Source organism: Sciurus carolinensis, chromosome 5, assembly GCF_902686445.1.
Source record: "Sciurus carolinensis chromosome 5, mSciCar1.2, whole genome shotgun sequence".
Classification (NCBI taxonomy): Eukaryota; Metazoa; Chordata; class Mammalia; order Rodentia; family Sciuridae; genus Sciurus; species Sciurus carolinensis.
In genome coordinates this window covers 128,656,173-128,671,646 of record NC_062217.1, presented here as the reverse complement: position 1 = coordinate 128,671,646, position 15,474 = coordinate 128,656,173, and the positions used below count along the sequence as shown (strand labels likewise).

The 15,474-nt window shown below is 49.4% G+C and overlaps 1 protein-coding gene across 2 annotated transcripts in view; it reads left to right on the top strand.

The window, feature by feature from the left end:
* The first annotated feature begins 535 nt into the window (after positions 1 to 535).
* Dlg5 (discs large MAGUK scaffold protein 5) overlaps positions 536 to 15,474 on the top strand; it is a 101,725-nt gene continuing 86,786 nt past the window's right edge. Inside the window, exon 1 of one of the 2 annotated variants that reach the window (XM_047553017.1) lies at positions 536 to 1,325. In XM_047553017.1, the coding sequence (XP_047408973.1) occupies positions 1,022 to 1,325 (304 nt within the window). In that variant the 5' untranslated portion in view covers positions 536 to 1,021. The remainder of the gene's footprint in view (positions 1,326 to 15,474) is intronic. The other variant, XM_047553015.1, reaches the window with a different exon arrangement.

Here is a 15,474-nt window from a genome sequence, read left to right as displayed (position 1 = left end):
TCAGGGACTCCACAGCCAACCCTGACCACACTTCCTCATCCAGCATCCAAACCCCTTTACACTTTGGGACCAACTGGGTTCAGATGCGGAAGAGGGGAAGATAAACTGTTAACGGCGTCTCAGCGGAGGGGCTTTTACTGGGAAAATTTCAATATAAGAGCTCCGTGGAATGGGGAAACCTCACAGTTTCGAGGGAGGTCTTAAATTAGAGATGTCCAAGTTTAGGGGATCCCCTCTCCATTGGGTCCGAGCTTGATTTTGGAGTTCTTTATTTTGGAAACCCCGAATTAGGGGCAGGATTTGCACAGGAGGGTCTCCAATCGCTTGGGGGTCTGGCCGCGTCCCCGACCCGGGTTGAGCCTGGGCCTCGGGGGACCAGAAGAGCAAGCCCGCGCAGAGTCCTAGCCTCGAAGGCCGGCCGGGGGCGGGACCCCTCCCCTAGGTCCATCCCTTGACTCTCCGCCGCCTCCGGAGGCCGGCAGGGGGAGGGGAGGGCCCGGAGGGGCGGGCCGGCCGCGGCGCGGGGCGCGGGCCATGGCGGCGCGGGCGGCGGCTGCGGGGCCCCGGTGAGCCGGGCCGGGCGCACGGGCTGAGGCGGTCACTGAGCGGGGCCGGAGCCGTCGGGGCCCGGCGACTTTCCCCGGAGTTGTAGTGTGTTGGGGGGCGGCGCAGGCGGGCGGCGCGCCAAGTCGAGGGGGAGGGGGCATGCCCGGCTGGAGCCGGGCCTCGGGGCGCGCCCCGGCCGCCGTCCCCACCTCCGCCTCCTCCTTCTCCTCCTCCGTCTCCTCCTCCTCCTCCTCTTCCAGTCCCGCCGCCGCTGCAGCCAACATGGCTGCGCTCAGGAGCCCGGGAGGCGGCCGCTGCTGAGCCGCCGCTGCCTCGGGCCCCAGCCCGCCCGGCACCGGCCCATGGCCCCCGCCGCCTCGCGGCTCCCGGCGCGCTAAGGCTGCCGCCCGGGCGCTCGCCAGCCTTGGGGAGCCCGGGCGCCGTCCGGCGGGGCGGGGCGGCTCGGCCCGCCACCATGGAGCCCCAGCGCCGGGAGCTGCTCGCCCAGTGTCAGCAGAGCCTGGCCCAGGCCATGACGGAGGTGGAAGCCGTGCTTGGGCTGCTCGAGGCCGCGGGAGCGCTCAGCCCCGGCGAGCGGCGGCAGCTGGACGAGGAGGCGGGAGGCGCCAAGGCGGAGCTGCTGCTCAAGCTGCTCTTGGCCAAGGAGCGGGACCACTTCCAGGACCTGCGCGCGGCGCTGGAGAAGACGCAGCCTCACCTGCTGCCCATTCTCTACCTGAACGGCGTCGTCGGGCCGCCGCAGCCCGCCGAGGGCGCCGGTGAGTGTCAGACCCCCGCCGCGGCCGCCTGGACTCGACCTCTATCCCTTCCCTCCGCAGCTTGCCGAGACGGATCTAGCCAGGGCCCCTGCGCTACGCGGCGATTGCCCCGGGTGACACCTTCCCTCCTTTAACCCCTGCAGGGAGGGGGTGATGCCTGGACCCCGCATTCACACCTCCTCCTCCAGTCCCGCCGGTCTCTGTGAACAATGCTGCCCCTCCCCCAGGCCTTCTCCCTCCCAGGTGCCACGGCTGCAGGGTCCTCCAGAGGCTACCAGGTCCAGTCGCGGGGTGGGGGGGTTGAGGGCTGCCTCGGAGGGATGTTCAGTTTCTTTTCTAAGACTTCAACGTTCGCTAGTCCTTTGGCAGCCTGTGCTAGTATTTAACTAGTGGCACAATCAAGAAGCAGGGAGGGAGCCCGAGCCCGGACCTGTGCAACTGCATTTTGGTCCCTGCTACCCACTTTCAGGACCAGCGGCACCTTTCACTTTCTGACCCAGCTCCCTTCCCTCTGACCGTAGTTCAATCTCTTAACTCATCCAGACTTGTGGTTGATTATGCATAATGCCTGCCCAGGTTTCTTTGGAAACTGGGTCGGGAAAAGTTGGGGAAGTTGCATTGCAACATGGGAAAATCTTAGTAGTGGTTGTTGGAGCTCAGTTCCCTCCCGAGATCGCTGAGCTGCCTGCGGAGGAAGGCTGGTGGCTGGTACCCTTTGGAACCCCTTCTTGCCCTTGGAGGTGAATGATTTTTAAGTGTGCCTGTAGGGGAGGGGTACTGCTGGAAGTTCGTGAGGAGTGGTAGTCTGTCCTGGACGGATCTGAGAGTGTGAATGCCAGTCTTTTGGACAAGGAAGAAGACTTTGCACTGAGGAAGGAGTAGAACTAACATTTATTGTACACCATGGGAGCTGGCACTATTATTCCTGCTTCCCAGGTTGGACTGGCTGGAATGCTCAGAAAGTATTGAGTGCCACAACTTCTGAATTATGATATATTGTTTTAACACATTCGGAGCCCGGGAAGAGCAAACATCTTTTCTAGGTCTTGTCCTTAAGAGTCAACTGATGTATAAAATAAAAATAAATGAAGACACATATGTAAAAGAAAAAAAAGTGAGCTGAGAGAGCTGAAAAACTGTCCTTAGCAACTTGTAGGGCAAAGGCTAAAGAGTAAAGAGACCTGTTTATGTGGTTGTTAAAGGCCTCAGTTATTAAAGGAGTGATTTTATAAGGTGTTCCTCGTAATAGCTCTCACCTACATGGGCCATCTCCACTCAGTTTTTATAGCTGAAAGGAAACTGACGTAGAGGTCTAAATTGTTGGCCAATTGTTGGCTAAATTGTTAGCAGAGCTTGCCCATCAGTGGTCCCCTGTTTCCACCTTGGGTTTCCAAATCCCTTGCACCTCTGTCCCTCAAAGCTGCATTCTGGGCAAATGCAGTGCTTTCCTGGTATAGTGCTTTGAAAGAGGCTAAGAAGGGTCTGTCACATGTGGCCAGGAGGATAGGAATGGGGGGAAGGGAAAGTTTTTTTTTCTTTTTAATTACTTCTGTTTGTATTTGTGAAGGAGGAAGTTTGTTAAAGATTGTTTCCAGAAGGCTTTCTGAGGGAGAAAGCGCAGAATTTGGAGCAACGGCTAGAAGTCTTCACTGGGATGTATGTGAATCGGTGCTAGCTTCAGTCTCTGGTCTAGGTAACTTAATGGATGAATTACTGTTCATTAGGTTCCACCCTTACCAGGCCTCTGGGAGAAGGTGGGGCCTCAGGCAGAAGTTCTAGAAGCTAGTCCTGACCGCCAAGGAAGGAATAGAGTAGGGTTTGGATTTTATCCCCAAGGGCAGTGATTTCAGATCTGTTTTCCCACAATGCAGAGTTCTGTGGCTTCATGAAATCCTTAGAAAAATAACTTTCAAGGGGAAGTTAAGTTCATTTTATTTGATGCATTAGGAAAAAATTAGGATAGCATTTGGTTTGGCAAGATGCCACCTGAAGCCTCTTGGGGAGAGGAGTGACATGGTGAGTAAACAGTGGGGTTCTGGGGTCTTCATGAGGAATGGATTGCCCTGGGTGGTGTCCCCACACTTTTTTTCTGTAAAGTAGGGAGCCCTCCTGTGGGATAATGCTCAGGGTGTAAGAGGTACTCTGGCTGACGGGATGGGGGCCTTGGTCTTATCCCTAAGGGGCTGCGATCGGGGAAGCCCAGCACTGTGCCCTTCGTGCTTCCACTCCCCAACAATTTCCCCTGTGGCTCTGCCAGTGAGTCAGCCTCACTGTGTGGCCCTGTGGAGCCTGAGGGAGAAGCTGGCCAGCTTCCCTAGGACCCACAGTATCTACGGGAGGCTGTTTGTCACCATCTCTCTACATTGGAAGTGGTGCCATCACCCACTTAAGGGCTTCCACGTTGGATTCCACACTGAGTGGGCCCTTGTACACTATGGGAGTCTGTGGTGCCAAAGGTAAAGGGTGCCCAGCAGTCCATTGCTTGGGGCCTGAAACCTGAAGGATCCTGGGGAGGTGGGTCAATTGGATCCACCTGGCAACTCATGCTCAGGTAGCTGACATTTATAACCCACCAGGCTGAGGCCTGTGGGCGCAGAAGTGACTAAGAAATATAGAGTTTTGAATTTTGGGGCAAGAAGGGGTTCCATTGCCAGAATTGGTAGTGCAACGCAGTTTTAGCATTTTGTATCTTGCTTTCCTATTCACTGATTCTCTGGCAACCCCAGTGCAAAGCATGGTGCCTTTGTTACTCTGGTTCCAGGCTCCTGTCTGTCACTGAGGAAGAAGTCCCAGGGCTGGCTGGTATCAGAGGTGAAGCCGAGCTCCTTGCTCCTGACCTCTTGTCCGGGGGCAGTTTTTCCTGTTACCTGATCAGGCCTTCCCTCTATTAATTTCAGGACATTTCCTGTCACTGGGGAACTCTGGAATTCTGAAGAGTTTTCTTGTCCTTGACACATCGATCATAGGGAAAAAAGGAACACCTAGGTCTAGCTGGTGGGGACAGGGAGATAACAGCTGTTCTCTTCTGAGAGCTCTCATGTTTTTAGTTTTTTTCCTCTCTGCATTGTACCAGAATCTGGTGAATCTAATTTGGACTTTCACAACTCAGGCAGTCCTTTTCTCTTTGATGCAGTTATAAAATTAGGGTTTTCTCCCTTGAGGATCTCAGCTTCCTGCTTGATGTCTTCATCTGCAAGGTGGAGCTGTGGGTGCTTTGTCACCTGCCTCAGTTCCTGGAGGGCAGGAGTGTTGGGGGAAGATTGAGGCACTGGTCCTGTGCTTGGCCCTGGACAGGGCTGGGGTGTGTAGTATCATTCCTTCAGCTTGCTGCCTCTTTGGGGGAATGGGGTATTTAGGAGAGTGACATCATAAGTCAGAACTATTGAGTAATTGGCATACCCAAGCAGGGTTTCTCCTCTTTTTATAACTGTACTTCTGTGGCACATGACTATGATCCACTACTTGGGATACTGAGATGGGAGGATTGCAGATTGGAGGCTGGTCTGGGCAACTTAGTGAGTTACTGTCTCAAAAAGTAAAAAGGGCTGGAGATGAAGTTCAGAGATAAAGGGAGGACCTGTGTTCGGTCCCCATACAGTACTGCAAAAAAAAAAAAAACCCAAAAAACTACATGTGACACACTTTCTGCAAATACTTTTCATCTATCCCTAGTGACTCTAATTGCCACCTAAATGTAGAGGCCTCCCCAAATTAATTTACCCAAGTCTCTCTTGGGGAACAAAAGTGTCAGAAATCGGTGGTCACCTGCTAAACATCTCACAAAAATGGAAGGTGAGAAGCTAGAAGCCCATAAGCTAGGTTGAATCCTTTCTAGTATTTCTAAAAGCTCCAGAACAGGCAGAACAATTCAAAGGGAATAATTAAAACAATAACTGGAGCCAGAGATAGAAAGGCCCGGGCAACCTCTACTGAACATGTAGAGTCCCAGTGCTAGGCAGCTAGGATCAAATCCATATCCCCCCAGTGTCTGATACCCTAGAGGTTCCAATCCTGTCAATCCTCACATTCCACTGCACTTCTTGCCCACTCCTCAGGGTTCCTGGGGGAAATCCAAATTTCCCCAGGTATGTCCCTCATCCTGTGCCACAGCCAGGGTCTTAAGGATGCCAGCCCTCCAATCCCTGCCCTCCTCTGTACCCATCACCTGCACTTGGCATGCATCCTGTGAGTCCTTTGGATCCATCGTAGTAGACCTAGGAGTGATGATGGACAAGCAGATGCAGAAGTACATGAAGAAAACTGAGAAAAAGATGTACAAACACTGCAGACTGGCAAGCATCACTCTTCCTTCCAGCAGTGAAGGACTGAATCAGGGCCTGGATCCTCTCCTCCAGTCTCATCAGTTCTGCAGTCCTGTTAAGTTTCAGCTGCTGTGTTGTACTGGGGGAAGTTATTCCACCCCACCTCACCCTGCTGTTCAGCCCTGACAGGCTGAGTTAAAGGGGAAGAAAATTGCCACGGACTAGCAAAGACTGTCTGCTCACTGCTTGGCTAGATCTCATAGCTGAAGAGGTTAGCAGGGATGCTGTGTTTTTGGAGATGGTGAGACCTCTGAGCCAAAGGCAGAGGACAAGTTTAGCTGTGTAAAATGTGATCATTATTGTTATTTTTCCTTTTGTAGTACTTGTAGCTGGGAGGTTTTGTGGAAATCTAATGAGGGAACAAAACCTGTACCTTTCTGTAGTGGTGGCACTCTTGGGTGGTTTGGTGGCACATGTGTTTTGCAGCAAGCCTTTGGCTGATGGGAACCCTGGCCCGGCTGCTGGGAAGCAGAGTCCGTTTGGTGGATGAGCTCTGACTGCCATTTTGGAACCGAATCTCTGCGCTTATCTCAGCGATCTCAGATCCCACTCATTTCTCTAGCTTTTAGTTCACATAAAGCTATTTCTCCTGGAAAAAGAAAATAAAACATAGCAACCATTAACTGCTTCATGATGCCATTTGACAGTCATTGGTGAGAACAAAGGAGGAGCATTTTGTTATCGCGGAGGGGCGTGCAGCATCACAGTGGCACAGGAGACGGGAAACCAGCCTTACAGCCAGAAAACCAAGAACCCCGGTACTTCTGAGGGTTCTGTGGGAGCCCGTTGTAAACATGCCACGCAGGTGTCAAGGTTGCTCTAACTGTGGCTGTGGCTCTCGAGAGCAGACTGTGCTCCTGCTCTCCTGGGCCCTGGTGCTGGGTGCGCCGCTGTACCTGCAATGCCGAGAATACAGCTTGGCCTGAGATCCGTGTTGAACACTTTTTGTTAAGTGGATGTCGGCTGTGCAGAGAGTGAATGTGTGTCCCCATGCAGACCCTCTGCAAATGCACATACAGATTCCTAAGTGGTGAGTTCACAGAGGCAGAAGGCTGTGGGAGAGGAAGAAGACTTGAGCCAATCCCAGATGCACACACAGACGTCACCACCCACAGCATGTCTGTGATGGAAGCAGGTGGTGTGACATTGGTGTCCCACGTCCCCAAGGTCAGCCATCAGGTACCAGCAGTGTGGTGCTGGTTGCCAAGAGCCGTGTGGAGCACCCACATTGCCTGTCGTAGGATTGGAGAGTTCTTCTCTTCACACTTGGAATTTGAATGTCAGCTTTGGTGTCCTCAAAAGAGCCCTGAGTGGTGGTCTCCTGAGTGCGACGTCTTGACCTTGGCTGAGCCTCTTAGCTCCCTGGGGCTTGGGTTTTTTGTTTGTTTGTTTTAGTTCAGTAATAAAACCAGAAGAGGTGGAGTGTTAATTGGGAGTTTGCTCGGTCCTGTGGGGTTCCGAGTCCTTCCCAGGGAGCTGGACTAAATCTCTGTGGCCCCCCTCTACACCAAGATTGCTATTAATCTGATTTAACATTTTTGTTAATTGGTTTTGCTACGCTGGCTTTCTATTTCCTGAAAAAGTGTGCAGACTAGGAGAAATATTTTGTCTTCGTTTTTTTGTTCTACCTCCTATCACTTGTATATTCTGCAGCCCTAGAGTGAGGGGCCCTGTATGCTTTCCTGCAGCCCTGGGAAGATGTGCTTCAGAGAAGCCGTGTAGAGTCAGAGTGTGGAGCTGCAGCTCAGTCTGCATGGCAGGGATGTGGAGGATGTTCAGCAGGGAATTTTAAAGGAGATGGAACTGGAGGGAAATTGAATTTTTTTTTTTTATCATTTGCCTGGGTCAGATTGTATGACTATAAATTTTGTGTGTCTATTTTTTTTTTTTTTTTGAGGCAAAATTCCACAAAATGGGCTGCAGCAACATTTTTAAATAAACAGATATTTGGTGATCCATCCCTTTAAACCTTTGGTGGATAATTACTCTTTATTGACCTTGACATTCATTTCACACCAAAGGTCATAATCTATTAGCTTTACTTTTTATTTGCTTTTATTTTATTTTATTTTTTTCAATTCTGGTAAGACTTATATAACATAAGATTTATCATTTGAACCATTGTTTCATTTCCTCATTGTAGATATGCGTAACATGAAAATTGCTGTTTCAGCTATTTTTAAGTGTACACTTCTGCGGTATTAAGAATATTTGCAGCCTGGCACAGTGGCACACCCTGTAATGCCAGTGGCTCAGGAAGCCGAGGCAGGAGGATCACAAATTTAAAGCCAGCCTCAGCAACTTAGCAAGGTCCTGAGCAAGACCCTCCTCCAAAATAAAAAATAAAATTGGAATTGGTTGAGGATGTGGCTCAGTGGTTAAGCACCCCCTGAGTTTAATCCCTGGTACAAAAAAAAAAGAAAGAAAGAAAAGAAAAATACACGCACACACACACACACACACACACACACACATATACTCCCATCATTGTTGGGCAACCATCACTGCCTTGTGTCTCTGGAACTTTTTCATCTTGCAAAACTGAAACTCTGTAACCATTAAACAATTAATTCCTACTGCTCCCTCCCTTCAACTGGAGAACCACCTTGCTACTTTCTGTCTCTGTGAATTCCACTGCTTTAGATATGTTTTATAAGTGGAGTTGATACAGTGTTTGTCTCTTGGTGACTATTTCACTTGGCATAATGTCCTGAAGCTTCATCTGTGTTGTAGCCTGTGCTAGAATTTCCTTTTCAAGGCTAACTAATGTTCCATTTTATGTATACACCACATTTTGTTTCTCCCTTGACTGTTGATGGACACCTAGGTTGCTTCTACCTTTTGGTTATTGTGAACCAGGCTTTTCTGAGCATGGATATACAAATATCTTTGAGTCACTACTTTCACTCACTCCTTTGGGGCATATATCCAGAAGTAGAATTACATATGGTAATTCTTCATTTAACTTTTTTAAGGACCCACTCTATTGTTTGCTTTTAGTTTATTTATTTTTTGTGGTGCTCAGAGTTGAACCCAGGGTCTTGTGCATACTAGGCAAGTGCTCTACTCCTGACCCACACCTTCTCCAGCCCTGGCTTTTAGTTTCTTTTTTGGTAGTGCGGATTGAACTAAGGGTCACTTGACCCCAGAGCCACATGCCCAGCCTCTTTTTATTTATTTTTTTTTTAGAGACAGGGTCTTACCGAGTAGCTCAGGGCCTCACTAAATTCTTGAGGCTGACTTCGAACTCGCGATCCTGCCTTGGCCTCCCAGCCATGTGCCACCAGGTTCAGCTGTTGTGTTTAGTTTTACTTATGGAAGTCCATACCATCCATGACACCTTGACTAGAGTGTGCGTAGAATCTTAGTTCCAACATTTTCTTCCATTGTTTTCTTCTAAAACGTGCATATGTTTTATTTTCCCAATGTGTTTTGGAAAGCCTCAGGACAGTTCCTTTAGGCTTCAGAGAAAGGTTTCTGGTTTAGCAGGCTTCTGTGTCTCCCCGAGACAGAAGTTAACCACACGGTACCCGCAGCACCCACGTCCGGCAGCCAAGAGGGGTTCACACTTTCCATCGTGTTTCTAGAACTAGTGTCTTTGTCCCCAAAGGCCTTGAAGTATGTCAGTTATTTCATTTTGTAGACATTCCTTTATCCCATTCGGAGTTGGTTTGGTTTCTCATCTGGAACCCAGGGTAGCAAGGCTATCAAGATTTTTTTTTTTAAAGGCCTAGATCAGCACTTCCCCAGGAAACCTGTTCTGAATGCTGGTTTGGTGGGACGGTGATGGTGCTGCTGCTCTCTGACTGGGTTCTGTGGTCAAGGGCATTTGTGCAGTGCCCGATTAAGTAGTTCCAGTCCCCTTGCTGCAGCCTCTGGAAAGCACTCCCCAGCCACTATGCTTTGGGGCTTCATCAGAATGATCCCAAGCTGATTTGACCACAGAATCCTTTTCAGTGGGGCATTTTGCAACATCAGTGTTCAGAGGAATGTACTTTTGAGAAACATCTGCATTAGTGCATGGATCCGGAACATCAGCCCGTGTGCTATCATTTTTTGCATTTCCCTTTCATTTGGAGCACCCAAACTTTAAACTTCGCTGTTCTTTTAGGTTCTGTTACCAGCTGAAATAGTCACACGTGGTTCCAGGGCTAGTAGCAGTCATTTTTAATTTCCCTGATTTGGCTCAACAAGAATGAAGTCTGATTTCTTTATCATTATTCTTTGGGCTGGTTAAATCTCTTGTGGTCTTCTCTAAGACTGAGTGAGCAGGACTGGGTCACCGTTAAGGCTTTGAGGACATCTTGGAAGGATGTGTGGAGACCATTCTGATGGTTTGGCTGCTTTGGGTCTGAGATGAGTTAAATGTTGGGCATGTCTTTCCTGCACCCTTAGGAGGCACTGGCCTGGGGAGTAGGAAAGATGGTTTCTACCCTGAGAGTGTCATGTTGCTTATGGGAGGTTGGATGAGTGACCCAGGTGCCGGGACATTGTTGTGGGTTTAGAACTTGGGAGTGAGGGCCTGGGACTAGAGATAAGTGAGTGTCATGAGCCCACCTGGAGACGTCCAGAGACTGGGGTTTAAATCTCAGCTCTTCTCTCCAGAGCTGTGTGACTCCCGTGGTTGCTTAATATTCTGGGCCTCCTTTTCCCTGACTGTTAAAGAGGGGCTAGTGGTCCCCTTTTCCTAGGACCTTGGTGAGGCTGGAGGTGGTTTATTGAGACAGGCTGCTGCCGCCATTTCAGCTGCTGGAACAGCCTGCCCTTGAGTGGAGAGGCAGCCCTGGCCTGTGTGTGGACTTGGGAAGCATCACAGGCACAGGCCGGGCTTGTCCCAAGGGAGAGGTCGATGCCTCTCGTACTTCTTAGAACACGCTTTCATGAGGCTTGGGTCCTGGAGCCCTCACTTGAAGGAGGTTTCACCATGCCCTGTGAGGAGTTCTGTTCCAAAAGGACTTGGGAAGAGTCTATTCAGAGGGGCTTCAAAGACATCCATTTCCAGATAGACACAGGACAGAGGAGGAGGCCTGTTTCTCTTTGACCCCAGAGAGCTGGACATGGGCTGCCTGTACCTGGAGAGAGTTGAGCTCAGTGCAAGCAATCACTCCCCCCGCCTTCCTTCCTTTCAAGCCTTTCAAACATAGGAGACAACGTTCAGTTTTCCTTGTGTCAAAAATGTCCTTTCATAAGTGGCTTTTTCAATCAGCATTGGAGCGAGCTCTGCCCATTGCATTTGGTGGGCGTCTTTTGAGTCTCCTTTCTATCCCTGGAGTCCCCGTGCCTGGGCCTGTGGTTTCAGGAAGAGCTCCTATTGGGGCCATCCAGCTGTGGAATGGGTCTTTTAAGAGGCACTGGCTTCCTTGAAGGCGTTCACATAGAGCCTGGGGGAGCGCACTGTGCTGTCCAACCCTAAGCTGTTTAGCCTCAGTTTCCTCACAGGGTTGCTTTGGACGACTGAATGACATGATACCTGAGAAGTGTAAATGTCCTTTATGACTTAATTAAAAAAAAAATAGCTATAGGATCCTTTTTGTTAACTGGAAGGGGAAAGTCAGCTGTGTAAATAGACAAAAGAGGCACTCTAGAGCAATCAGGAGTAGGGACCTGGAGCTTGTCCCTTTTTGTGGCCTCTGTGAGTCCCCGCCACAGGGTCCCCCAGGATCCTCCAGGGGTTCCCTGGAACACAGTTTGAAAACCACTGACCGGGCTGCTTTTGTTTAAGATGCCCCCCCATCCTGGGAGGGAGAAGAGCCACCTGAAGGCCCTTCCTATGTCTGAGCCCAGCTGGCAGGTGAGTCATAGCTGGTCCCAGCGTGCCTTTGGTGGCAGTGATGTTTTCACAGGGTGCTTTTGTTTCTACCTGCTTCCTCTATTTGCCTTTGTAGATTTCTTTTTGGGATGAACCATACTTTTAAAAATGGCAAATGACCACATGGTGGTTAATAAAAAAGCCAGTCTGTTACTCAAGACAGTGGCGTGGGAGGAGTAAAGTGAAACCCCATCAGATGTCAGTTGCTCTGGGAAGTGTTTACCTTTTTTTTTTTTTTTTTTTTTTTTAATGGTATTTGTACTTTTAAAAAAATATTGTCATTAATCGACCCTACCCTGCATGGTCTAAGTGCCATGCATAAATGATGCATAAATGGCCCTTGCTTACATGTAGCCTGCCTTAGGGTCCTATGCCGCCTATGTGGGCTGCAGCCCTGGTGACCAGCTCCAACCAGGGAGCATTCTTTCTGCCTTGTCTCTCTGTCTCAAAGTCGACTTCAGTTTACTGCTCTGGATGGTACCTGTCTGCTCCTCAAGATGGCCCTGGACCTTCAAATAGATTCATATCACACACACACACACACACACACACACACACACATTACATACACACACACATTTGTTGTGGTGGTGCTTCTGCTGGGGTTGAACTCAGGACCTTGTGTGTGCTAGGCAAGAACTCTACACTGAGCTGCACTCTGGTCCTGAATTATTTTCCAAATGTGGTGAAAATCTGGCCAGCCAATATTCAGTGAAGAGATAGCAAAACAAATGGAAAGGAACTTTATTCACATCTTTTAACGTAAAAACCAGTAGTTTGGGATATTTTAATTCCTTAAAAATAATATAATGAAGCCTGGTGTGGTGGCGCCTACCTGTAATCCAAACGGTTTGGGAGGCTGAGGCAGGAGGATTATGAGTTCAAAGCCAGCCTCAGCAATAATGTGGTGCTAAGCAACTCACTGAGATCCTGCCTCTAAATAAAATACAAAACAGGGCTGGGGATGTGCCTCAGTGGTCGAGTACCCCTGAGTTCAAACCCCGGTAACCCCCTAAAAAAAAAAAAAAAAAAAAATATATATATATATATAATTTTATATAAATTTTATATATAAATATATAAATGTATATTTTATATATTTATATGTAAATATATATAAAAACTTTAAATATATATATATAAAATGACCTTTTCAGTACATGTGATCCTCTCTGTTCCCCAATTCACCTCTCTCTTCTCTGGCCAAGACACTTGCTTTTCCTATTTTTTTCTTTTCTTTCCTCCTTCCTTTCTTTTTCTTTTTTCATAGTGCAGGGCCTTGCAAGTGCTCTACCGCTGAGCTGTACCCCCAGCCTCTTCTGATGTAATTTTCTTAAGCAGCCTATGGCTGATGAGTACACTGGCTGGGAGGGATCTTAGAGACTACTTTGTCCAAATCCTTGTTTTATAAATGAGAAGCAGCAAGGACACAGAGTGTCTTATTTGACTCAGATCTCGCAGCCTGCCGTTGGCAGAGCCAGACAGAGAATCCAGCTCCCTTCCCAGGGCGGTAGTAAGCTTGGAGAAGGCTTGGATCCTGGGCTGGTTTTTCCTGATCTGGGCCTGGCTTAGCAGACATCAGACTTTATAGTGAGGATGGGCAGGTAACAGGGCATCCTAGTTCATGGAGTTGTGAGCTCTTATTTCTGAGCAGGGAGCAAAATCTTTTATCAGCTCATGCCTTGACATTTGCCTGCTATAGATGGGCAAACTAGGGGACTTTTGAGAGTCCTGCAGCTTGCTCAGGTCAGCAGCTGCTCAGAGGCGAGGCAAGCTCCGAGTCCTGTCAGTTTTTTTGTGAAGGTGCAGTGCCCCTCTCCAGGCGGTCCTGTGGAAGGGCAGGTGGAGATACCTGTGTCCCGATCATGGGCCGCCCCGCCCTGTCTCAGCACCCATTCATTCAGTAGCCATGCTGTGAGCACCTGTCACACCGCAGGACTTTTTGGAGGCAAACTTAGGACATGACATCTAAATTTAGTGCTGAGTCAGAGGATGGGTCTGACATTGGCAGGAAGGACCTCCGTGTTTCTTTTTGTGACACAGCAAAAACTCTGGGTGCCAGCTCCTGTGACTTCTTAGTGCTTAGTCACAGGACAAAGTTCAAGCAGGAAAATGATGCCCCGGGCCTCTGGCCCCAGGAAAGAAAAGCCTTCCATAAAGATAAGAGGATAAAGTCCCTATGGACATTGAGATGGGGCCTCCCTGATGGCTAGTCTCCGTAGGAAATAAATCTAGGAAAAAACAAGAAAGTAAACAAAACCCAAACGTGCTGGATCTGCTCCCACCCCCCAAAACAACAGCTGAATCTGTGGCAGCTCAGAGTTCAGGGTCTGTGTGTAGGAATGTGTTTATCTCTGTGTGTTTTCCTTCTCATTTCTGATAGAAAATGGCAGATGACCTTTATATATCTTGTCCTGTGCCCCCACCCTCCTTCTCCCCATTTTATGGGCCCAGGGAGAGGGAACAAAACAGTGACCAGCTGCCCTGGCTTTCCGTGGGAAGTTGTGAAATCACATGTAACCTTGTTCTGTCCCCAGCCTCCCTCATATCAAGGCTTCTCAGGAAAACTCATGGAACTGGTCACAGCATCGTCTTCTTGCAGAGGATCCCATGGCTGTAGAGTAGAGCCCAACCAGATTCAGACCCATATTTCATCTGTCTGTCCATTCATCTGTCTGTCTGTTCCTGGTCAGTGCTGCATACCTGGCTCTACTAAGTACCGAGCCTGCAGAGGTCAGGAGGACACTAGTATCATCTGTGGACAGCACTGTGGACCCACACGGAACATGGATTTGTTCTTTTAGTTGGAATATTCATCCTGTCTTTTCCCTAAAGCTTTTCCTTGTGAATTGTTCCTTTTGAATTATTCCCTTTGAATTGTTCTGCCTGTTCTGGAGCTTTTAGAAATACTAGAAAGGATTCAACCTAGCTTATGGGCTTCTAGCTTCTCACCTTCCATTTTTGTGGTTGATAGTACACAGCCAAGAAGCTTTGAGTGTCAACATCTGTAAGGGTCTCAGAAGATCAATGAAAAGAAGATGGTTCCTGTTTTCCCCCCTCACTGTCTTGCTGAGTTTTTCTTTTTCCCCACTGGAAAGTCCAAACTTGAATGAGCAGGTGTCCAGCAATACAGGTGAAGCTGCTTGGACTTATGGGTGCCTAAAGAGGGAGAGTGTTCAGGGAGCTGGGCTGGGTGCATGGGAGGGTGCTGGAGAGGAGGAGGGAGGGAGGCAGGCCTGATGCAAGCAGGACCCAGGGCCTAGGCCTGGAGGTGAGGGAGGGAATCCTTTTTGTGATAGGGGTCTGTAAGGGACTTGGGGCTTTGAGTGGGTACATCTCCTCAGCCAGTGCCGGGGAGTGAGGCCAGGCTCAGCCGCCTGTGCCGCAGCTTTGGGAAAGCTGCTTCCAGTTGTCCTCTCTGGGGCTGGAGAGGGGATGGAGTTGACCGTGGTCTGTGTCCTGTGGAGGAGGACCTTGTGGCCAGAGCCATGTGGGTAAGGATGTGACAGCTGGCCTTTCCAGATCCCCGAGGGATCTGACCGACTCTTTGTGCGTTGTTGGATGGTTTGGAATGCCGACTTTTTTCTAAGTTTCAAGTCTGAGAATGATAGCTGGGAAGTTCGGGCGTGAGAGTCTGTGAGTCCTCTGGGGAGGTTAAGATGCATTCCCACGAGGTGACCCTTTCTCTGGGGAGGAGGAGGGAACGATCGAGGAGTGAAGTGACTGAGGGGAAGTGAGTGACTGCAACTCTCCAACTGCCTCCTCCCTGCCACCTCCTGTAACCTGCCCAGGCCTTGGTGTCCTCACCTCTTAAATAGGATCCATGATACCAGGTCTTTTCACAGCTGGCAGGAAAGGCAGGTTGGTGTTGCAGGTGAATGGTCATGTGCTCCCAGTGGGTCACACGCTGGGCAGGTGGCAGGCATTGATATTTCACAGGTCCTTTGTCAGTTATTTTTGCATTACTTTTTCTCACTTGGTCCTTACCTGGTCTTACAAGTGAGGGTACAGATGAAAA